This window comes from Perissodus microlepis, chromosome 6 (assembly GCF_051167445.1).
Source record: "Perissodus microlepis isolate ML-2025 ecotype Zambia chromosome 6, ASM5116744v1, whole genome shotgun sequence".
Taxonomy (NCBI): Eukaryota; Metazoa; Chordata; class Actinopteri; order Cichliformes; family Cichlidae; genus Perissodus; species Perissodus microlepis.
Window position 1 is genome coordinate 31,741,888 of NC_140466.1, and position 23,603 is coordinate 31,765,490.

The 23,603-nt window shown below is 40.5% G+C and overlaps 1 protein-coding gene across 4 annotated transcripts; it reads left to right on the top strand.

The window, feature by feature from the left end:
- The first annotated feature begins 3,151 nt into the window (after window positions 1–3,151).
- Window positions 3,152–21,210, top strand: sun2 (Sad1 and UNC84 domain containing 2). Of its 4 annotated transcripts, XM_084932006.1 has the most exons (17): window positions 3,153–3,459; window positions 9,421–9,482; window positions 11,893–12,007; window positions 12,126–12,229; window positions 12,487–12,867; window positions 12,951–13,010; window positions 13,192–13,266; window positions 13,642–13,781; window positions 15,073–15,123; window positions 15,325–15,363; window positions 15,838–16,032; window positions 16,140–16,277; window positions 16,382–16,478; window positions 16,855–16,970; window positions 17,094–17,267; window positions 18,719–18,808; window positions 19,001–21,210. In XM_084932006.1, exons 3-17 carry the CDS (start codon window positions 11,895–11,897, stop codon window positions 19,115–19,117), a joined length of 1,890 nt encoding a protein of 629 aa, XP_084788132.1. In that variant the 5' UTR covers window positions 3,153–3,459; window positions 9,421–9,482; window positions 11,893–11,894; the 3' UTR covers window positions 19,118–21,210. The 4 variants fall into 4 exon arrangements, with proteins under 4 accessions (XP_084788134.1, XP_084788132.1, XP_084788131.1 ...); XM_084932005.1 differs by lacking the exon at window positions 9,421–9,482; XM_084932007.1 differs by lacking the exons at window positions 3,153–3,459; window positions 9,421–9,482 and adding an exon at window positions 9,512–10,004.
- The last annotated feature ends 2,393 nt before the right edge of the window (window positions 21,211–23,603 follow it).

Below are 23,603 nucleotides of genomic sequence, written 5' to 3' on the forward strand. Positions count from 1 at the left end.
TAAATGGAGCAAAGCCAGTGAGCCAGTTCAGGCAGACAGTGAGCTGCAGACACTCACATGACTGTTCCACTGCAACGTACGTCCAAAGCACATTTTCAGCAAAGGTGTCCTCAATCAGCTGTGCTTAGACACTGCTGGGTACAAGCTGCAGTCCCTCTTCAGTTCGCCTTCAGTTTCAAAATGATGCCCCACTCCCTTACTGCGTATAGGCAGGTTTCTAAATCCTCTTGATTTGTAGGTGTGCTGTACTGTGCTAAACTGCAAACAGGCATCAGAGATCATTCAGGGTGCTAAGATCCCTCCTATAGGTGCCTCAAGTGAGGTGTTTCAGGTGAGTCCAGCTGGGAAGAGGCCTCAGCACAGACCTAGGACATGCTGGAGAGTTTATGATTATTTTGGTAAATGCCCCTGAAAGACCAGGAGGAAGTGCAAGGAGAGAGGGAGGTCTGGACATCACTGTATAAGTGCCAGAAGAGATGGATATCAAACGCATTGCAGAAATAGATATTTTGCCCTGGATTGAAGGTATAACAAGTCCACAAAGTTGTGTAGTAAATTTCATGTTTTGGTAAAAATAGCAGTTTTCACACGCAACATGTAATCAGCATCACAAGAGTACAGTCTGTGCATCCAATGCCCTGCAATGGATTTAATGCCCGGATCTAGATAAGAAGTTGTGGTGATGACTCAGACTGTGTGTGTGTGTGTGTGTGTGTGTGTGTGTGTGTGTGTGTGTGTGTGTGTGTGTGTGTGTCACCGCCTATAGGTGTGCCCCAAGTCTGTTTAAAGATTTCACTCTCTCTTTCCCTTTTTGGCTCTGCCCATGTGACACCCCCTCCCAGATCTTCCCTCCATCATGTCCCCCTTTTCTCTCATAGTCATCCCTCTATCACTGTCGTGCTCTCGAAAACAAACCCACCCTACACACACACACACACACAGACACACACACACACACACACACTTCTGGCTGAAGTCACTGAGTTGGAATGCAATCAGAAATAGAGTGAGTGAAATGTGTGTGTGCGTGTGTGTGTGTGTGTGTGTGTGTGTGTGTGTATGCCCATGACGTCAGCTGTTTGTTTGCGTACTGTGGTTGTGTCTGGGGCACCAGCTTGGTAGATAAGCAGGGTGGGAGTCTGTGTGTGTGTGTGTGTGTGTGTGTGTGTGTGTGTGTGTGTGTGTGTGTGTGTGTGTGTGTGTGTGTGTGTGTGTGTGTGTGGTAGGGTATTGAGGGAAAGAGGGAAATGCCAGACATGAAAGTGCGCATAAAAAAGGTTTTGTTTAAAGTGAGTGGGGCTGGCCTCAGGAGTGATGGGCTTGTCAACTTTTATGGACTCTTCATTGTTGAGCGACTGATGATTGAGTGTATTCCCATGTCTCTGTCTCTCCTGCTCTCTCACCCCGGCCAAAGGAAACTGCTGCATAATGAGAACACACTCTGAGACAATGGGTTCAACTGGCATAAATACATGCACGCGTGCGCACCCGTGCAAGACGCGTAAACATGCGCCATAACTGCCAGAGCTCAAGGGTCAGGGGTCGGGCCTGTGCTCCTGATAGTCTTCAGACCTTCTGAAATTATTTATCAAATATGGAACAATCCGGACATACCAGTAGCATTTCTGAGGTTGTTTTTTTTTTGGTCACTTTTCCTTAGGTGACTGTTGGAATAAAGAATTATCCCTCTCCCACCTTCCCTCCCCTGCCTGGACCTGGTCTGCCCAGTGATAAGGTCAGATTAGATTTATTTTTGGGCTCCTTGCAGTACCAGAGCCCTGAGGGTTTCGCTTAAAAGCATTTTGTTGTGTTTTTTGGGACTTTTTGCCTGTCACGTGTGATGAAGACACTCAGAGGGGGAAAAAAGAAAAAGAAAAATCCAAAAAATGGCCTATTTTTTTTGAGTAGTTTCACCTTGATCTGGTTGCATTACCTGTTCCTGGAGCTGCAGTTTTTCTCTCATATTGTCTTTTAGTCTTCTGTGTGTACATTTTAAAAGAAATGAACAAAATAGAAGCTGCATCATTAAATCAAGAGGACTAGTACCAATTAGTGTCACATATCCAGTAAGCATTTCTAACTATACCAGCAGCCATTCTAACCTGAATTGGTATAAAGCAGAATGTATTATTCTAACTAAGGCAGGGGAAATAGATGCAGTGATGCAAGATTACACATGGATAATAGATAAGTGTTATCAAATGTTTGAATTGCCCTCACACCTAACCAAAACAAATAAATCGACTGTGATAGGCAATCAAAGAGTTTAGTGTGCTTTTAAATAACCTGTAATAAAACATGAAAGAATATTTTGGAGATTAAAGATTTCACAGAGAGTCGTGTGTGCTTATGAGTAGTTTGTCTGACGTTCTCACTTAAGTGGAAATCTGGATTCCATGTGTCCTTTTCCTTTAAACTCAGCTTTCAGTCTTCAGTCTGCTATTCAATTCAAACGCATAATGCATGATACAGTATAGATTTAAATGCTGTTCTAAACGCTGCAAACTGCAACATGATGGTGCAACAGAGACATTAACTTGCGGCAGGCCTGCTCAGCACGTAAGTTACTCGCGGAGAACTGGCGCCACCGTGTGGCAGCATGTCTGAATAGCAGCTTATGGAAAAATAGTCCCGAAGGAGCACACTTGTCACCGCTAGATGGAGCCATTCGTGTATCTGTTGTTTGCTACCGCTGGAACGAAACCGGAAACGGTTTCAAAGTGTGCTGCATCATAGCTGCGGTCGTGTACAGAAAATAAATAAATAAACAGCTTTAAAAAGGCACTCTCTGAACAAATTTCCGGTCAAAATATCTCTTTAATCTTGCCATTTTTCTTTTTGAAAAATAATTGAAACAACAAAAGGAAGAAACACGAGTTTGGGTTAATTATTATTAATTTTAGAACATAAATGATAATCTGGATGCATAGAATAATATGTCTCTCAATTCTGAGAGAACTAGACGTATGTGGTGTCTATTATTCAAACCACACTTTAAATGGATTTCAATGTTTAGCCCACTGTCAAACTATTCTCTTTCGGAAGTTAGATATGCAGAAAAAAATGAATTTACATTTATTTTCGTTGTTCAAATGCTAGGAATCGCGTGGGCGACCGCTATTTTGCAAACCCTTACCGGAAGTGCTTCTCTTCTTCGCTCTAGCTTGACTCCGCTGCTGTCAACATTTGTTGCGGTGAAACCTCCGAGCTGTCACAGTAAGCGTCTGTTGAGCCCAGTCATGCCATCTAGGTTTAGACTTTACTTGTGGAATTCGTCATGAACCAGGCCGCTATTTTGGGACTAACTGAACAGAGTTGAACAAAACGGGCATGTTTGTTTAAATTCAGTCTCCGTGCGGATTAATATTTCTGGTTAACCGTCTTTGCTGTTCGTTGGCGTGTTTTTTTTTTTTTTGTACTATTATTATTTATCTGCGACGGACTTCACAGTTTAACGAGGTAAGTTACGGGCACGGGGTTAAGGAGTCCAAGTGGTAATTCGTGTTTTTTCAGTTTCTTAAGGTTGAATTTTGGACTTTTCTTGTCTCCCTGCATCTCAGCTGCGCTTCAGGATGCTTTTGTCCGTTGGCTGCCCGTTGAGTTTAGCGACTACAGTTTATTGTCAACATTAGCTGCCTGCAGCTCCTGCTCACTCTGAAAGCATGTGGGGTTAGCTGTCTGCTGGAAATGTGTGTTAATTTAGCGATGAATGTAGTTAAACAGCGAAGTTAAATGTCAGCGTGTTATATGTAGGCGGAACTGGTTTGTTGTAATGGGTGATTAACTAACCTGCCATACTTTTCTGCATAGGCTGCTCTGCTAGTCCCCATAAGACCACTACTTAACAAGTTTATGAGGGAGTGTTTATGTCTCATTACCATTTTGTTATTATTATTATTATTATTATTATTATTATTTGCCATATATTACTTAAGTAGCATTTAGTCTTATTTGTCCACAGCAATACATGACATGAGCTTGGGCATTGAGGGCTACTTTAGCCATACTGAACTTGGTGCAGGTGCACAAAAGGTTAAATTTCACAAAAAGCAATTATTTTTCTGTACTTCGATTAACGAAGGGCATGCTGGGACCACCAGGGAATATTTAAGGCCCTCGGAGGGTGTGTCAAAGAAAGGCAAGTGCAAAATTGGCCAAACTGGCGATAACTGTTTTGCTGTAAATAACATGTTTTAACCTTATTGCCATATTAAGTGTGTTGTGTAGGGAAGCATTGTTACATGTACTGGCTAAACAGGTGTTTATCTTTTGTCTCACATCAACCACATCACAACACCAGAAAGAAAAAAACTACTGGGATTGTCTGTCGTTACGGTATCATACTATTGTCTTTCAATATGTAACCACAGTTTTTTAATTAATTTATTTATTTATGTATTCATTTTTGTAAAGGTATGTTTAGGTATTGCAAAATCTAATGAAGTGCATAAATCATCCCTGCGGAATTTTCTTTTTGTTTTTGTTTATTTCATGTAAGGATCATAGACTGTATGTAAAAAAGTAGATGTAAACACTATTAAGTTAGACGTGACTAGTGAGGGCTTGATCCGACAGAGCAATCAAGGGACCATTCACTCTGCTAGGGTAGCAACCCCTCAATCTTTAAAGCACACCCTGCTTCATCATCCTCAATCGCTTTTAACTAGAGTGTAGTTTACAAAATGAATATCGTGTTGTATTCAAAAAGTCCCCAAACTGCAGATTGAGATCATTAGTATATGCGTGTAGTGTTTACTGTGGTTGCATCTTTGAGATATGTTTACCATAGACTTTTCCACAGTCTTATTTCTTTTTACTATCAGAGCTGTTGTCTCCTGCTGGAGTTTAAGAAGAATGCTTCAAAATGAGTTAGCATTTTCTACTTCTGGTTTCCTTAGCCTGAAGTTAACATTTTTGATTTTTTTTTTAGAGGCTTTTAACTTTTGTGATCAAAACACACAATATCTTGATCTATAGGATGTATTTCAATAAATACACAATCATGAATATTGAAGCCTTAAGTGTTTTTGTAAAGGCGTTCACTAACAAAGGACCATGGAGACATTGAGCACAGGGTCGTAGTGAAGTCATACAACTGTCATGTAGTAATTTTCTAACCTAACATTGGTCTTTTACTTTGGGGATTGCAATTATGTGTTAAAAATCAGGGTGGGGTAGAAAAACACATCATTCCTGCAGCGGTCTATATTACAGATAAATGCTACTATTAAATGGGGGGAGATTTTGGCAACATTGTATCAATAATTAATACAGGGACACCAGATATTAATATTTTCTTAAATAAATTTAAATACTCTGGGAATACTATGAACAACAGGGGTCATGTCACCATCCTGAGATAACAATAATTCGGCTTAACCAAAAAAGTCATCCAGCACTGGACACGAGTAAAAACAGGGCAGCAGGAAAACTCTGTAAACGGTTGCAGCCTAATTTCGACAAATTTGGATCAGCGCAGTTCATGTAATCCAGCTGTTGTTCAGTGTAAGGGAAGTTAGACTTTTTTTACAGTTAAAATTAAAATTGTGATTTTTTTTTTTTTTTTTTTTTATGCAATCAAGGGCTTGATTTGGAATTATTAGTATGGAAATGGAAGGAGATTAATTCAGAAGATCTTTAAAATAAAGATTGTTTCAACACATTACTTGAAATAAATGAGTTTTGTGTGAGGCTGGAGGAAAGCAGATGGGCCTGCCTGAGAGTCTCGGGCAGGGATGGTAGAACAGCTTCGCAGCCCTGACAATAAAGTTTCTTTCATGCAGCAGACTATTCAGAGAGACACTGAGAGAATGAACATTAATTAACTGGGTCACATTGTTGTAAACAGACCTGGTTAGGTAGCAACTTAGCTAAAAAACTGTGCTTAATTATTTTCTCCCCTTAAACTTTACAAAGAGATTGTGGTCCTTTTGTTAGAAGGCAGTGCACACTGATGACTCATCCGCTCTCTGTGAGTGAGTCATATTTCACTGGCACGGTACTAATGTTAGCCACAAACCATGTGCCAGGCTGGTTTGGTTTGATGAAGACTAATTCTCGGCATTCCTTTCTTCCCCCACTCCTTCTTACCGTACCATTTTCCCTTCATTTCTACACTTTCTTCTTCTTCTTCTTCTTCTTTCTGAATTGTTTCAGTCATTCATAAAAGTGTGAAATCATAAAAGTGATTTCACACCCTCTCCATCACCAGCCAAGCTTTCATCTTTGTTGTTCTGCCCGTTCTGTCTCTTCTTTTCTCTCCAGTGTCTCAGTGTCTTTGTCTCAGTCTGCATCAGCTCTTACTCTTCCTTTCACCCTCTACATCTTTGTTGTTACAGGCTGTGTCAGCTTTCCTTCTTTGTCGCTGTCCTGACAGTGAAACAGTGCCCCTCTTTGCCCAGCCCTGAGCAAATAATGCTGCTACATCTCAATCTCCGCTCTTTGATTTTGTCCAATAGAGATTCCTGCCGTCAGCTTTAAGGGCTCACATGTGTTTTTACATGTGCTTGTGCTTGGGCTGTAATGGTCCTGAACCATTTGGCTTGCACAGTTCAGTTTGGTATGACATTTCCTCGCTTTTATACAGCCTGTGAGTCATACTGTTACTGAAATATAGAAGTCTATTTTTGCCGGCATACTTGGGTTTCTGGAACAGACATTTGAGGCTTTATCTGTAATCATCTGTTATCAGCTGCTGATAGACAGCCTTAGCATGCTAACAGGAGTGATTGTGAAAGCTGGACAGTACTTCCATTTTTACTGAACATTTATGCCTTCATTTACACACAAACAAGTTTGGTGTGTGTGTGTGTGTGTGTGTGTATTTGGTTCTCAAAATTTTTTGGACCTGCCCCACTTCAGAAGCTGAAAAAAGTTCAAGCAACACACTGATTATTGATTATGAACCACTAACTAGCTTAGAGTTCTTTCTTATAAACAGTAGGCTTGTTATGACAAACTAAATACCTGCACCCAAGACAATACTTGATATTTTAAAAAAGGGTCATTAGTGTCTCCATAGTGTAGTGGTTAAAACATTGGCTTAGTGAAGTGAAAGGTTACTGATATTTTATAAATGGGTAATTATTTCTCCTAGGTCATGCCAAAAGCATGGCACTGGGTGTGTTAACATTTACAATAACTGTTTAATACTTCTGTGTTGATGTAACAGGAGATTTACTGGCCTCTTCAATTCCTCTTTAAGAGTTGTTCAGTGTTGTGAACGTCAGCTGGTTCAACTGTTAGTGAGGGAGGGGCTGTGTGTCTGCAGCAGTACCGTGTCAAGTCTGCTGCTATCATTGCTGTCGCAAATGGGTGTCTAACCTGATAATAATTCTTAGTTTTGAATAGTATCTGAACCTGTTTTAATGGAAAGTAGCAGCTTTATTTGGCCTTAATGTTACAGGAAGAACTGGAGTAGCCAACTGCAGTGAAAATGCAGTGCCATGATCCCAAAACTGAAGCACATACCAAAAGTGTTTTTTTGTTGTTGTTTTTTGTTTTTTGCTTGTGTGATTATTACAGCTTAATCAATATACTGGCCTATCACAGATGTAATAGTTTTGCCATATCCAGGAAACCACATTTTCATCTATTGAACCAGATGTTTGGTGACCTTGGTATATTTTTACAGCCCAGATCTTAATTCAATTTACTGCTCAGATGTCTCTTTTAGATAAAACTGTGAAAGCGAAAATGCTCATATTGTTGAGCCCTGTTTACTATCATCAAATCCTGTGTTATGTTTTCCACAACACTGTTGACCCAAGGAACACTATAAAAATATAAGTAATTCAGACTTTACTGATATCAAACCCTTCATGCCGCTGTCTCCACTACATGTAGCACAGCAGGCATCATAGCCGAGTAGGGTGATGTTGTGGCGAGGCGACGTGTGAGCTTTGTTCCAGTAAATTTGCTTCTTCTTCTGCTTCTTTTGGCTTGTTTTACACTCTAAGAGACTATACTAATTATATGAGTCAGTATATTTATATGGGAATTTCTTACTCTGACATTCTGACATTTTTGAATTATTTTTGTTGGTGTCGAATCATCCAAAACAAATTCTTTATACAGCTGTTTATAAATGATTCCAGTACAGTAAATCCTGTGATGGGATGTGAGACACCAAATGGATAACTGGTGGATTTCCACACTGTTTGGGAGACTCTGTCATTTCACTTTTTCATCTTTCATTTGGACTAAATGGCTGAATGTGATGCACTTGTCACTGTTGTCCTTCTTCATGATTGAGGCAGATTTATTTCTGTGGGAGCTGTGCAGTTTGTGCTGCCTATTCTTGATGAAAAGCCGCTTTTGTGTCTTTCTGCACCTGATTCCCACAGGACCTGAATCAGGCTTCTCTGTCTCTGACAGGGGGGGGGATGTTCTCATCCTCACATTTGTACATTATTGGCTTTCCATACTGCACATTCTCGTGGAGGAATCAGACCTCAATGACAGATCCTGTGTGCAGTGCAAGGGTGACCAAGGCAGAACATGTTTTCTCAGCAGCTCTTTAGAAGTGAGATGCTTAGAAATTAAATGAAAGGCCTCAAATCAGTCACGCGGGCATTCCAGGACAAAAACAGCTCTCTCAGTTTACAGCATGAACAGACTATTGTAAGATGTAATTGGGTTTTAGATCAAGCGGACTGGACGACAAGCCCCAAATAAGGAAAGTAAACCTACACAAGAATGTGGGACGCAGTCAAACACGGCTGCAGTGTTTCAGTGGAATGAGCAAAAGAGGAGGGACATCTTGGTGCAGCAGTGTCCTCTGTGTGGGGTGGGGGTCGGTGATGTTCAGGAGGAGAATTGTGCTGAGCTAGGCTCCACTGAGATGCCACTTAAAGTGTAAGGGAGGCTTTAGGGGAATTAAGTCCAAAATGCTTCCCCTCTCTACGCTCTTAGCTTAAGCCTCTTGACGTATTAAGAAGAAAGAAATGTAAATGTGTGTTTCCTCAGCAGCAGGTCCAGGCTGCTTGCACTGTGTAGTCTAAATAAACATGAACCTTGTTTTTCTGTTTTGTTCTAATGATGGGATCTGCAGATTAGATTGTTAGACATGATGGGATTTAAAAAAAGCTCTTACCTGTCACGTGCTACAAGAGCCCCTCCATCTAATTTAAATTTAAACAGCCTGGTTGTTTGATAGAGAGAAGAAGGTGCAAGTTACAAAAAAAATAAACAGATTTAATATGCATCTTCATAGTAAAGATGTATTGGAAACGTAGCTGTCTCTGCAACAGAGCAGTTTCAGTATGATGGTGTGTTTTCCTTATTCACAATAAACAGAACAGGCTGGCTGTAGCAACCACCGCAGGGGCTGCAGGGCGTCGTCAAGTACAGTGTTGCCGTTATTGGCTGTTTACATCAAAACAGTGTGGCTGCTGATATTTACTCTTTTCTCTCTTTCAGTCTTTCACCCCCTCGAGTCTTGAATCAACAGACGAGCAGAGGGTGACAAAACTAGAGGAAAAGTATGTAAAGAGTTTGTGTGGTGTTGTTGAGCATGTTTGCTGGACAAAGTTTGTTTGTAAAGCAAGGTCATGATTTGTAAGTAATTATATTAAACAACAACAACAAGGCGATCGCCCATTTTTTTAAAGTGAGGGTTTCGGCGCGCATGTGTCCTCGTGCATCAGCTTCCTGTCTGTTAGATGCACAGACGCAGCTTCCCTTTTTGTCATCTTCTGCCGCTCATTTCAGTTGCACAAGTCTGCAGTGATCGCATCCCCGGCTAATGACATCAAGGTTTTTGTTGGATGTCAGCTCTGATTGCGTTAAAACTTCAGAGACAGGAAGGCTGCTTTCATGAGAACAGTCAGAAGCTAAAAGAAAGGATCGCAGAGAGAATCTAAAGGCTGGTGGATTTCCTGGGGGCCTCTACTTGTCACTGAGCTGAGAAACGCCCCGTGCAACTAGCATTTCTAACTTTCAGCGTCCTGTTACTGTCGAACGCCTCACTTTATTCAACAGATTGTCTGGCACTGTAGCTGCAGGTATGTACTGGTGCTCTTCATTTGGTCTTATCAGTGATGTGCAGCAGGAAAGAGGGTTAATGTGGAGTTGAATGTTTTGACCCCATCGTCAGAGCACTGCTCGTGTTTTGTGTTTCTGTAATGAATTGAATGTGTAACAATAAACTTGCTGCAGGAGCTGTCAGGCAGTAAAGCTGCTGCTAATTATCCACAGTGTAAGAGCACATCGTGGACCAATGGGATCACTTAGCTTAAGATGCTTGTTACATAATCTTTACGATGGCTGCCGTGCTGAAAGTTAACCTCATAGATGTTTTGTAACAACATAGAGCTGTTCAGATCCTTCTCGCTACCTGTGATAGTCTCTGAAGATTTTCTGAACTTTAAGTATGCGGGGTCTGTTAAGGTATGCATCTGTGTGTACATGTGTGTCTGTCTATCATGTATTCTATACTGTAAATGTGTCTGCACTGTAGCGTAATGAAAGTGTATGTCCTTGTTTTTTAAGCTTTGCATGTACAAATGCCTTCATGGTGTTTTGGGGGGTTTATATTTACTCTGTAAATCTTGGTGCTGTTGAGTGTTTGTGCAGCAGGACCGATTAGCTGGATTACAGGCAACCAAGATTAACCAAAAGAGCATCTGTCAGTGACATACTACTAATATTACTTCTACCACAACTACCGCATCACTATTACTGCTACTGTGTGTTTCACTGTGCTGCCGCTTTACTGTTTTATTGTAATAATAATGCCACATTCTTAAAGGTGAACATATGGTCTTATTTATTTAATGTGATTACAGGAAATATCATTACTGAAACATGCAAGTCCTAAAAGATGCACTGAGCTGCCAGTTTGACTTACTGGGGTCACCAGTTCTTGACTCCCTGTAGAGATATTTATGAAATGAACGAGAGAAAAGTTGATGTGAAAATGAAAAAATGTGACCGAGGCAAAAAAAAAAGAAAGAAAACATATTGCTCAGACACAGCAGATGGAAATAGTCACTGCAGTCATTCACTGGTTTGTGAAGTCCCATTTTGAATGTGAATTGGCATTATAGTATTCAGTCTCTGTGTGTTCTGGAGCTAGAATTGAGTGTGTTTGAATAAGAGGGTGAGTTTATCAGCAAGCTTCATTAGTAAGCTGTGCCCAGAGGCGTATTGGAGTAAAGATTATTTGATGGTTACCACGCAGCAAGTTGTTTGTCAGAAAGTTGAATTAAAAATGCTCCAAAGGGCAACAACACCACAGACTTCTGTGGGAGGTCCAATTCAGTGGCTCAGAATTGGACCTCCCACCTCAGGGTCACAGTGACCTGAGGTGGGAGGTGACTCCTAGCGGAAAGCTACTAGCCCCCTACTACATCACTGTTCTATATGTCTTTCATATTTGAAACTGTCTTTAATTCTTGAAACTGTTTGATTGTGCTTTACTCTACACCTTCACATATAACACTGAAGTCTTGTTCCACAGCATCTGTACATTGACAGTCACAGTTTATCTTATCTCATCTTTTTCTTGCAGATGATTTCTAACTTTTAAGCCAAGCATATTAAGTTATATAGAAGAGGCACAATTACTAATTATATTACTAATTATATTCTGGGCAATTTCTTTGTTAGCGATGGTGTATTCACTCTATCTAAATTAAGCTGGCAAATGAGGTTACTGTAGGTGAAAACTGCAGTTTTATGTAGGCCTAAGGATTATGTATTAAGAGTAGCTGAAAGCAATCTAAACACAATGCAGCAGTGTTTGCTGTGGACTTCAAAACACCACACTGAAATCCTATTCCACTGCTCTGACTAGGTCTGCTGATTTCAGGGATTATCCAATTTCAGTAACTCTGTTATGTATATTGAGTAAACTGAGACTTACTATTTTTCCCTGTCTGTGTGTTTCAGTCATGTCTCGCAGAAGTTCTCGCCTGGTTTCTGGTGGCTACTATAATTCAGATGAAGAATCTGACTCAAGCAGCGTGACCAACATATCCATATCCTACCGTGAAAATCCTGTTAAGTAAGTTACTGGTTTCTGTGCCGGTGTGCCCTGGTGCTTGAAGCTTTTTTTCTACATTCTGATTGTCAGTCTGTAATGTAACCCTGCCTTTCTCTCTTACCAACTTTTTCTTCTTCAGGGTTTTCAAGAAGAAGGCCGGGACCCGCAAGCCCGCCTCCCGTACCTCCAGCAGAGCCAACAGCAATACTAGCTCCGCTGCCCCTGACACACCTGTCACTCCAGGTCAGTATGCTGTGATGGTGCATGAGTGGTAATGACATAATATCACAATCTGAGAGTTTTCAGAGTAGGTTAAAGAGAAAGTTTCCAAACTGTTGCCTATAACAAAGCTCTGGATTACTTCTAACGCCTTATCTGTATTTTACTGACTGTCAATTATTTAGTTACTCTTTGTAATAATGGACACAGATGGCGTATTGGTGTAAGGAACCTAATTTATTTATCTCATTTTCTGCTTCTTTCTCTCATCTGGCTCTTAGTCCCATCTCCATTAACCATTGAGAGCCAACCTGTCATGAGGACCGTACCTTTCACCCCATCCACAGCCACCCCGCGGCCTGCCCTGACCCCATCATCATCATCAACCCCGAGGCAGACACCCCCTTGTTGCCACCCAGCATCTCCAGGAAACAGCTCTCCTGCAGGGCACTGCAGCTCTAGCAGGCCAGGATTACACTTTAGACCCAGCCATAAGGAGCTGAGTCAGAGTGGCGTGGACAGCTCAGGGTACTCGTCCTCTGAGGGTACTTACAGGAAGCCCATGGCCGCCCCCTGCAGCACTGGTAGAGTCAGCAGTAACACTGGGGATCCCAATACCGGATACAGAAGCAGAATCAAAAGTGCCTTCAACAGCCTTAGCGGTGAGTGTTGAAGTTTGCTTGTGTTTGCGTGTCTTTGCGCTGCCATGTAATAATCTCTTTGTTCCTGTTTGTTCTTTTGGCAGACTCAGCCCTGATGCTCGGTGCGACAGTATGTGCAAAAACACATGACGTGGCAGCGTTAGGTATGGTGTTTGTATATGATCATTGTTACTTCTTGTAGCTGAAGCTCGGTATGCATCTACGTGTGCCTGTGCATTATATACAGATCCTACATACTTGAGTGTTTTTTCTTAGTTGCTGCACGTGATTTGGCTCTAGCTTATCAAAATCCATGCAAATCAACGTTCCTTCTCTTCCCCGCAGCTAATTCTCTAATCAGCAGTCGCATGAAGAAGGCTTGTGGTGTGGCTCTCCTCCTCCTCCTCATCTTACTTTTATGTAAGTAACATAAACGTAATCGAATATATTCTGTGTTTTCAGAAAGCCGCTGTATTTTCTGCTTGATCTACTTTCCTGAAGACAGTACAGTAATCTTCTATGAGCTTGGGGTTTCCACTCAAAAGTAGGTGTGGTAGGTTCTGCCACAGAGGGTTCTTAGACTTGCAAAGCAGCACTGCTTAGTCTGCTCCCTGCATCATGTGGTGGGGTTTTACTCCCTTCTCCACCTCATTGTGACTGTATGAGTCACTGTAAATGTCAGTCACTACAAGAGGCTTTCACTGTTGAATATTAGAGTTGGGTGATCTCTTTTTTTTTTGCTTTGTGTGCTTCTGACTGCTGTTGTTCAGGAACTATCCCTTCTGTTTTCTCCAGGTCTTTGGTTGTTCCTTCCCTTGCTCACCTCTTTCATCACCCGCATGAATGTCACAAAGAGCCCATCACAGACACAGCCCGTTGTCCCTGCTACTCCTCCTCCTGCCCAACCCAACAACATCTATTCCAAACCTGTGGTGGTAGGGCTCTGCAACTGACTGTTTCTTGCTGGTTAGCTTGATGGGTGCTGGATCAATCTAACTGTCTGAGTGACTAAGTAGATTGATTAATTATAAATGACAAACTTTTATAATAGTGCTCAAGCTCAAATCTTCAAGGCCTGCACGAGGGGTTATTTAACAATGCCAAACCACAGCAGCAGTCATGTCAAGGTGTAAAGTTCAAATCCAATAATACAGAGAGAACTCCAACAGATGGCAGAGGCAGCCATTTGCTCCTAATACAATACATATTTTTTTTAAATGAAATCTTGATATTGTTTAAATAATGGTAATAATGATATAAATCATTGTGTAGTTGTTTGTTTATATGCAATTGATAGTCCTGTCTCACTATAATCCGTGCACATGTATTTTAAATTTTATTCATTTATCCAAAAAAAAGCAGACAATGAGTTAAAGATGAATTTGACTGTTAGCAGTCATTGTTGTTTTCTTCAGTGTAACCTGGTATTATGGCGCCCCAAGCTTGAGATTTGCTAGTGTAGTATTTTCCCAGCACACATTTGTGGATTTTTAAAGGTTCACATAGTCTGTTTTCTTCATAATGCTCCACTGTGGGTGGTTTACAAATTGAAAGTGAAAGATCAGCAGTTTGATCCTGAGAGGAGACACAAATCCCTTGGGGGATCATGACGGATCAAAAATCAGCCAGCAAAGCTACCTGCTGTGGTGGTGATGAATTGGAAATAAGAGAGCTGCTGAAAGGTGCTTTTTACTGTATTTTCTTTATAAATCTTTATAAGCACATCACGTTCTCAGTTAAAAGAGTTACAGTTTGAGAACAATGACACTCTCATCAATGTCATTTCTCTCTTACCGAGCTACCTTTGGTTGTCCTCTTATTCACAAGGGGTTGCGTCAGCAGGTAGCGCCACATGTTTGATTCACAGGATATTTTGCACCAGATACCCGTCCTGACACAAACCCAAATGCAGCCACCTGCAAATGTGTAAAGCGCTACACTTTGGAGCCCCACTGTTCTCTAACCAGCTAAACAGAGTCAACAAGGGATGGGATTTATGATGTTTATGATGAAAACTTTGAGACTTAGTTGTAAGTCCTTCAAGAAGTTCACCGGTTCAGGGACCTCTCAGTCAATTCTGAAGCATTTTTAAAGGTCAAAAATATATTTAATGTAATAGCTGTTCTGATTACGCTTGCTGTTATGAGACTCTTAATATGTTTGTATGAAAATTTGGGTTCTTTTTTTGTTGCAGTAATAGTTTGTTGTTTTTGTATTTTCAAACAGGATCCTACCATTGTGTCTGCTGTAGTAGATGAAAAGATGCAACGTCTTCTGGTAACAAACCATTTCCTTGCAGTCAGAAGTAAAAAAGTCTGCACCCTCCCTCCACACACGCACATGCACAAACAAAAATTAAGCTGTCTAACCATATCAGAATAAAACAAAGGAAAACTAAAATAAATGCATTGGTGTTACTTTGAGACCTTGCATGTTGATCTATTTTGAGGTGAAAGTGATGTGTTGCATCTGTTACAGGTGGAGCTGCAGATGAAGCAGGAGCTGCTTCTCTCCCAGGTGAGAGAATCTCTTTCTGGTTAACCCTGTGGGTGGTAGAGCTTCTGCCCACGGATGTCAGAAAGGAACACAGGCTAATAGTAACAGGGTCAAAACTCAGGTATGCTAGAGTGACATCTAGTGGTTGACATCTAGAGCAAATGCAGAGGTTTGTTTACTAACCTACAAGCACTCGGGAAGTGCAGTTGCTGAATAATTCCCCAAAGGCATAATTTCTGGTTTGAAGAGAATTTATTTTAAAGAAATTTTAATTTGATTTAAGGTGAAGAAACAACAAAAAGGCTTTCTGATAAATGGTTAACCATGGTTAGCTTTTAGGATGAACATGTATGACTTAAAAACCTGGCTTTAAAACATAAGATCTAAAATTTATGAAAGAGACAGCCTGGTATCTATGAGCTCACTTCACCTATCAGCACGTCATGTTTTCCTTCACTCTGAATAAAAGTCCACTCGACTTGTTTTTTCTAACAGATGAAGGAGAGACTCCAGCTCGAAATGCGCGATATGAAAGCCAAGCTTGAGGCCACAGACTCTGACAGTCGGCAGCAGCTGGAGCAGGAGGTCACAAGGTTGAGCAGGCAGATGGCAGATTATCAGTCAGACAGCAGCACTGGTGCTGCCAGCCTCACCCTCAGAATCCAAGCTTTAGAGGATCAGAATAATAAGGTAAAAGTCCTGATAGGTTCAACTTATCTATATTTAAAGCAACCGAAGCTTAGTGAATGCAGTCTGGAACTTTGCCTGGGTTTTATGCATAGTCTTTTCTCTTGCAGTTGGCCCAGGAGTTGTCATCCATCCAGGTGATGCCTCCTCCAGCCCCCTGCCCTGATCCTACCAACACACCCATACACAATCACCTCACACCTGAGCTCCAACAGGCCATGGAGAAGTGGCTCACTGACCGCATCAAGGTAACTAGTAGTAACTGTATGTGTGTGTGTGCTTATGCTGCTAGATATGAGTTGTTACACCCATCAATACTTAATAGTATACTCTGTTTGTGAATGTGAATAAGGAGCAGGATGCAATCAGGCTCAGCAGCAGTGGAAGCTGCGCAGACTGTGGACGTCCCATGGCTGATAAAGTGGCTGACTTTGCCCTGGAGACTCAAGGTCAGGAATGTTTGGATAAAGATCAAATTATTTTTGCTAAAATTCAGTGTGTGCATGTGTGTGTTTGCTGTTTTTGCACCCAAAAAAACGCTTTTTATCATAAATATTTAGTTATTGGTTGTTTAATTTATTTGCCTGTTGATTTGTCTTCTGCAATTATTCTAAATGACATTCATGCATCTTGTCATCAGTCATCAGCAAAGATTGTTGTCATTTAATCTTACACTCCATAACATATAGAAGATTTAAAAAAAGCATTTCTGTGTGTGTGTGTGTGTGTGTGTGTGTGTGTGTGTGTGTGTGTGTGTGTGTGTGTGTGTGTGTGTGTGTGTGTGTCTGTGTCTGTGTGTGTGTGTCTGTGTGTGTGTGTGTGTAGGTGCCAGTGTGATCAGTACCAGGTGCTCAGAGACGTACCGTATTCGTTCAGCATGTGTGACCCTGTTTGGTTTCCCTCTTTGGTATCCATCTGAAAGCCCGCGCACTGTCATTCAGGTATAATGACCATCAGTTTGCTTATCTGTCCCCTTATTGTCATTTTACCCTCAGGGCTTTTCACTTTAGACTGTTAGCCCTTTCATTTTTACTAACTACATCTCCCGCTGTCTTCCTCCCCAGGGTTACCCAGTGCTGCTTCCAGGGAAATGCTGGGCGTTTCATGGTGTCCAGGGAACACTTGTGATCTCTTTGTCCCACCCCATACGGATAACTCATGTGACACTGGACCACCTGCCACGCTACAACTCTCCCACTGGCCGAATTGACTCAGCACCCAAAGACTTTGAAGTCTATGTGAGTGCTTCCAGTGTAGAAACAGTGTGGGGACACATGACTGCCTGTGCTTGCTTTAAAAAGAAAAAAAGCTGCCTGCAAGTCAACATGAAGCAGGAAAATAACCAGTAGCTAGCAGTCAGTTCATCATTAATGAGAGTTTGTGAGCTCGTGGGTCTTAATGACTCAGATCAAACATAGATACGTGGAGGGAGCAGGGAGGGTACTCGTGGTAAGGAAAGAGCGAACCCACCACGTCTGTTTGTCCTCAGCCAGAGCATCACGTACCCTTTAGGATATACAGATGTACTACAATATCTGTCAGACGTAAAGATGTGAAATTATACCTCCGAGGCAGCATTTGTGGTTGAGACATTTAAAGCTGCTGCTAAGTCATGCTGGTTCTCAAGTACACATGCTTACACAAATTAACCAAAACATCAGAATGAACTGCACACAGTACACATGTGATCACTTTTCCAGCAATAACTCAAGTAACAACGCACACTCTGCATTTGTCCACAGTGACAGCACACCACTGGATTTTAAAGCTTTAGCATTTTGGCCTCTGCCATGTTGCATTATTGGTGTCAGAAGTAAATGTATGTGGATGAAAGCTAGCAAGCATGGTTTGAAGCTGGATCTTAACCTTGTACAGCCTGAACCATGACATATTTTTTTATTTATGTATTTATCTATTTTTAAATGGATATTAAATCTTCTGAAATATGAATTGAAACAGTAGAGAAATATCAGTTTGCATATACGAGTTTTCATATGTATCAGTTTTGCTCTGTCTGACAATTTATTCAGGTGTTTGAAGACAAAAATCCCATTGATCATGTAGAGGTTAACACTGTTAAGACTGTTTCACTCACCTTAACTGGACCACAGCTGTTTGTAAAAGTAACCGTGCAGCTCAGATAATTCCATGAAAAATCCACCAAAGGCACCAAAAGAGCACACACATCTCTAAGTTTAAGCCTTTACAGTTAAAGGTTAATACACTCCATACACTTGTTGTAAAGGCCGAAAGTAGCTGCAGGCCAGAACTACCTTTGTACTGTTGTGCTGTAAATTTGCGCTTTTTAGCACAGGAGCCAGCTTCAAGTGTAACCTTGAGCAGATGCAGTTTTTTACTGAATTTCCCACAGCAGAGTTTTCTGCTTGACAGACACGCATACCTGCCAGTTATTACATTCATTTTCTTCCACTTCCTATTAAAAAGCCTCGGCACAATGTGATAGCTACAAATTGTAACTTTTCTGATATTTGTAGTTCATGAATTTGACTTGTTTATTATTTCACTTGTCATTTTTTAAATGTGGATGATCTAAATCTGCCATTTATCAACTGTAGGACCTAATATAGGAGTACTGTATGGAATTAAGTCTCAAAGAAAAACTTTGAGAGTGACATAAAGACTATTTTAATTTTGAAATCTGACCCAGGTGCCATTTGTCTCTTTCCAGGGGATGGAAAACGACACAGAAGAAGGAACACTGCTGGGGACGTTCACTTACGATGAGTATGGAGAGCCAACGCAGACGTTTAAGATTCCTGTGAGTTCAAATGAGCCCATCTTAATATTCACCGCTCATTATATTTACAGAGACACAGACCACGAGCAGACTACTTCTGCTTCTGTATAAAGTGTAGTAATCATAAGTGTTTGTTGCATGCTCTCCCTTACACTTAGATTTTGTTGTTTAACTTTCTTTCCTATCTTTTCTTTTCTTCTCCGCCTCACACAGAATCCGAGCGACATGGTTTACAGAGTCGTGGAGCTGAGAGTTCTCAGTAACTGGGGTCACGTCGAGTATACGTGTCTTTACCGCTTCCGCGTGCACGGAAAGATCGCCACCACGTGAGGCTTCAGACTCACTCGGAGTGACTTGAAGCTTTGCTGGTCTCAGGGCCAAATGCTACTGAAAAAGTGTTTTAGTGTTCACACGCACACCTCTTTGTTTCAGCTGTGTTTTACTGGGGGTTTTCTAACCTCTTAATATTAAAGGATAAAAACGTGTAAGATCCTTGTTGTGCAGTGCACATATGCTTTTGCTTTGACAAAAGTCTACATGGAAGTTTAAGGTTCTGGCAACTTGCTTTCAATTATATGATTGTGCCACAAGATCATTTTAAAGCTTTTCTTATTACAAACTATTATTATTAACAATCTTTTCTTCCTACTTTGCATGTGTACAGCGCTCCATCCCACCTAAGAGTTCTCTGGTAAAATAACATCTTTTTCCGTTTTGTTGCTGGGAAGCCACAGAGGAGATGAGTGTTCAACACCTTGCTCAGTGGCACAGTGACAAGTCATAGAAACAGTCTCTTACTTTATTTACTTGTCCTGGTTTCTATAGCTGGTTATTAGCTTTATTCATCTTTCCATCTTAGACCACAAAAGAAATGAAGTGACGTTAATGAAAGCTCGTTTCTAACACGCTCTGTTCATTCATAGGTATTTAAATGAGTCTCAGTGTTTTATGTTTTTACAATTAAAACAGAAAATAATCTAGTTTGTCTAGCGCTCAGTCACATATGTTGCCTGATACCTGAACAGGTTGAAAACACTGTTTTGTTTTTGTTTTTGTTTTGTTTTGTTTTGTTTTGTTTTGTTTTGTTTTGTTTTGTTTTGTTTTGTTTTGTTTTGTTTTGTTTTGTTTTGTTTTGTGCTTCTTCTTTTTTTATTTGGTGGAAATACACAGAGGGCAGCAGTGAATGTTTTCTAATCAGCAGTGCTTGATGTTCTTAAAGGAAAATGTAATTTCATATCACTATGAAAGGTAAAATATGCAGCTTGGTAACATTTCCTTTCAGCACGTTTTGACACATCAGTGTGGATTTTCCTTCTGGTACTTGAATACTTGAAAAGCTGTTTTTCTAACCTCTTTGACTGACGTCGTGTTGAAGCCATGACAGCTTTGTTTTTTACTCTGTACATAATGCTTACATTTGTATGAAATGTTTAACCAGGATAGAAAAAAGTGCTATTTATGCATAAAACAGAAATTCTTTTACAAATTCTTTTTCCTCCGTCCATTTTGTAGGACCAGCTCGAGAATCATTTTGAATTATTGTCAATTATTATGTCAGATCTTTGGATTGTGTCATTCAAAACCCAGAAAACACAATTTCACACAATGACAGAATTTTTGTTTTTATTTGTTGTACATTTAGACAGAAGATGAGAGAAAGTATCATTTACAGAATGACATGAAATGTTCTTCCTGATTTCAAGCAGTTCAGATTTGGATAACTTAACAAAGGGTCAGGTTTTCAGAAGTATTATTATTTGTGTTTTGTCTATTTAATAGATGCTGATATACATACAAGTTGTTAAACAAAGGAGACACAGTGTCATTAACACATGTTTTCAAAAAGTAATGTTAAAGTGAAATGAAGATATATTTTTGCATTGATGGCTGTTTTATAAATGATTGTTTACATTCCTAAAAAGCTTAATAACCACTCTCCTGGTGTACTGCAGGCTATAGATAAACTGAACATTGTAGACAATACAATACACGCAATAATACACGCTAATTCTGTTAAATGTGTTTAACATGTTCACTTACAGTTTTCACTTTAATCCTTAAATAGCTTGATTTTGCATAACTAAACATTCCAACATGTGTCTAATAGACTCACATTTGCTGAAGCATTGTTTAAAAATGTAAGTATTGATGGGAGCCTAGAGCCTACACCTCAGAGTGTATCATTCCTCTTATTTGACCAGTGTTAAGGTTTAGGTAGATCAATCAGGTTCATTTTCTTTATCCTCAAATGTTAAATTGTGTTTTTGGATCAAGCAAAACAATAAAAACGTTTGTTTTCTATTTGGATTTTAGAAATCTCGTCTCACACGGAGCCCTAAAGTGTTCTGCAGAGTATTTGACAAAATTTTTGTCTGTAAGCCAAATTTGGATATTTGAGTTCTAAAATAAAACAATGCAATATGTCTTTGTTGTACTTATTGTACATCCTGTGAAGCTCATCGTGGTTATTGACAAATTTACTTCCTGGTTCCTGGGTCGAAGATATGAGAGAGAAAAATGTCAGGTTTGCATTCAAGCATTTAGAGGCACAAAGCAGCTACCAGTAGATTTTTTTTAAACTGCAGAAAATACCAACAACTTAGTATTATGGTTAAAAATGAATTTTTAAATATTGCTGATCACTGTGCAGGTTGCAGCTCAGCTTTTCCATCATGTTATCAGCCGCTCTGCACTCTTGCATCAGTTTTAGTCTCAGCTGATTTTGGGCAGCGCTTCGTCCGGATGAGAAAAGTCAGAGGCTGAACAAAGCTGCTCATGGAGAGAATCCAGTAGGCCGCACAGGTGACAACTGAATAGGGCTTGAAAGAAGTGGGACCAAGCTGCCTCAGCAGGTATTCTCCAATGGGGGGGAGGTAGTGGACGTTGATTATGACCAGCGCAGACAGCACTATTTTGAATGCTCGCTTTTTAACTGGGTGGACCTCTTTTCTGCTGGGCCCTGACTGGCGGAGAGACTTGAGAATCAGGGTGCTGCAGGTTGTTACGACCACAGTGGAAAAGCTTATGATTGCTAGTATCACATTCCACTTATACCCTGCAGAGACTTTGACCAGAAGGCAGCAAGCAGCAGTGATGGCACTCCCCATCAAGCATAACGACAGCCGCAGTTTGGGATCCTTGAGCCGCAGAAAGAACAGAGGATGGCAGACTGCTACGTAGCTGTCCAAACTCAAAAAGCAAAGGAAAAGCGGCCCCCCTCCCTGGTTTAAACCCCACGCCAGGAAGCTAGTGGCCTTCATTGACTGATTAAACCAAAGATTAATGTATTCACCCACGACTGTGATACAGAACAGCATATCGATTACTGCCAGGTTCAGTGTGAAGATCTCTGAGGTAGAGCAAATACCAGGTTTGCCCAACAGGAGGTAAATGACCCAAGCATTAGTTGGCAGTCCTAGCGGTGGCACAGTCACTACTGTGGGCAAGAAGTACCACAAAAATATTTCAGTCGCTGCCGTGGAGTTTCCCATGTGTCTGCGTTGAGCTCTGTCAAAAACAGAAGATATTTTACAAACTGAAATTTCAACTAAATACTAAAAATAACTAAAACACAACACTGATACATTATTACCTTACAAAGTCTTAACAGCGTGAAATCCACCGGGCACTCGCTTCAGTTCCAAAAACCAAATCTTTCTACTCTAGACAGATAATGACTTTGACTCGTCTAAACAAACACTGCTTCTTTATTTTGCATGTCACATCAATCTTATGCCAGGTGCTGTTTTGCACACTTTGTTTCGTTTAAAGAAATGATGCAAATTCACTCTATCTGTCACGTATTTACCAGCTCTACTGTTATCATAGTTCTGTTTTCAGCTTCTCATTTGTTTAGGTGATGTGGTCTCCTGTGAGCTGAACAACAACACAGTTTGATTTAACCCACCGTTTGCTGAAATCTATTAACAAATAATCCTGATTAATTAGTAGAATCTAGACTTTTAACAGTCTTATACAGAACTGTGCAAAGTGTTGTTTATATTGTGCTAGCAAAATGTGATATTGGTGCAGTAATTTATAGATATATGTGCAAAGAACTGCAACAAGCAGTATGTAAGAAAAAAACAGAATTTGTACAATTTTAACAACCTTGTCAATATAATATATACCTTGCACTCATAGGTAGGTAGGTAGGTAGATAGGTAGATAGATAGATAGATAGATAGATTCTAGATGTGAAACAACAGCAGACATTTGTTTGAAATAAGACATTTCTACAAATTGTAAGAATTCTTACATTTGCTTTACTTTTCAGAAATCCCTTTTTTTTCTCCAGAAGTCCATTAATTCAAACTTGGATCAGTTTTATGACAAGCCACAGACAAACTGACTGAAACCACGCTCTTCGTGGATATTCATTTGAATATCCACAGCCAGAACTGGCAGATGGGGCATCATACAAAACTTCCTTCCTTACTAATGAAAGTGAAGGGCTGTTTTAAAGTTTGTAATCTCTTTGGTTCTCTATGTTTTTGCATAAAGATTGTCATGTTTCGGCTGTGTGGCAGGCAGGGATTGGACCCAAACGCAAACTCACGGGGGCAGAACTTGAACTCAAAAGCACAGCTTTATTGCTGGAAAATAGAACACAAGCACTACAAAACTAAACTGGGAAAAGCTAATCATAATGCATACCAGAAGACACGGGGAGAATCACACACAGCATGAGGGACGACATGACACTGACTCAGAGAAACACAGGGTTTAAATACACTGGGAAGTAACGAGGGGAATGAGACACAGAAGGAGAGCACAGCTGGGAGAAATCAGAACTGACAAGACAAGGGAGCAAAGT

Bases quoted from the DNA above. Each gene is read 5' to 3' on its own strand.
- sun2 (XM_084932006.1), top strand. From the start codon at position 11,895: ATGTCTCGCAGAAGTTCTCGCCTGGTTTCTGGTGGCTACTATAATTCA. The intron at 16,033-16,139 runs GTAAAAGTCCTG...TTTCTCTTGCAG, and splicing joins TAGAGGATCAGAATAATAAG to TTGGCCCAGGAGTTGTCATC. The intron at 17,268-18,718 runs GTGAGTGCTTCC...GTCTCTTTCCAG, and splicing joins CCAAAGACTTTGAAGTCTAT to GGGATGGAAAACGACACAGA.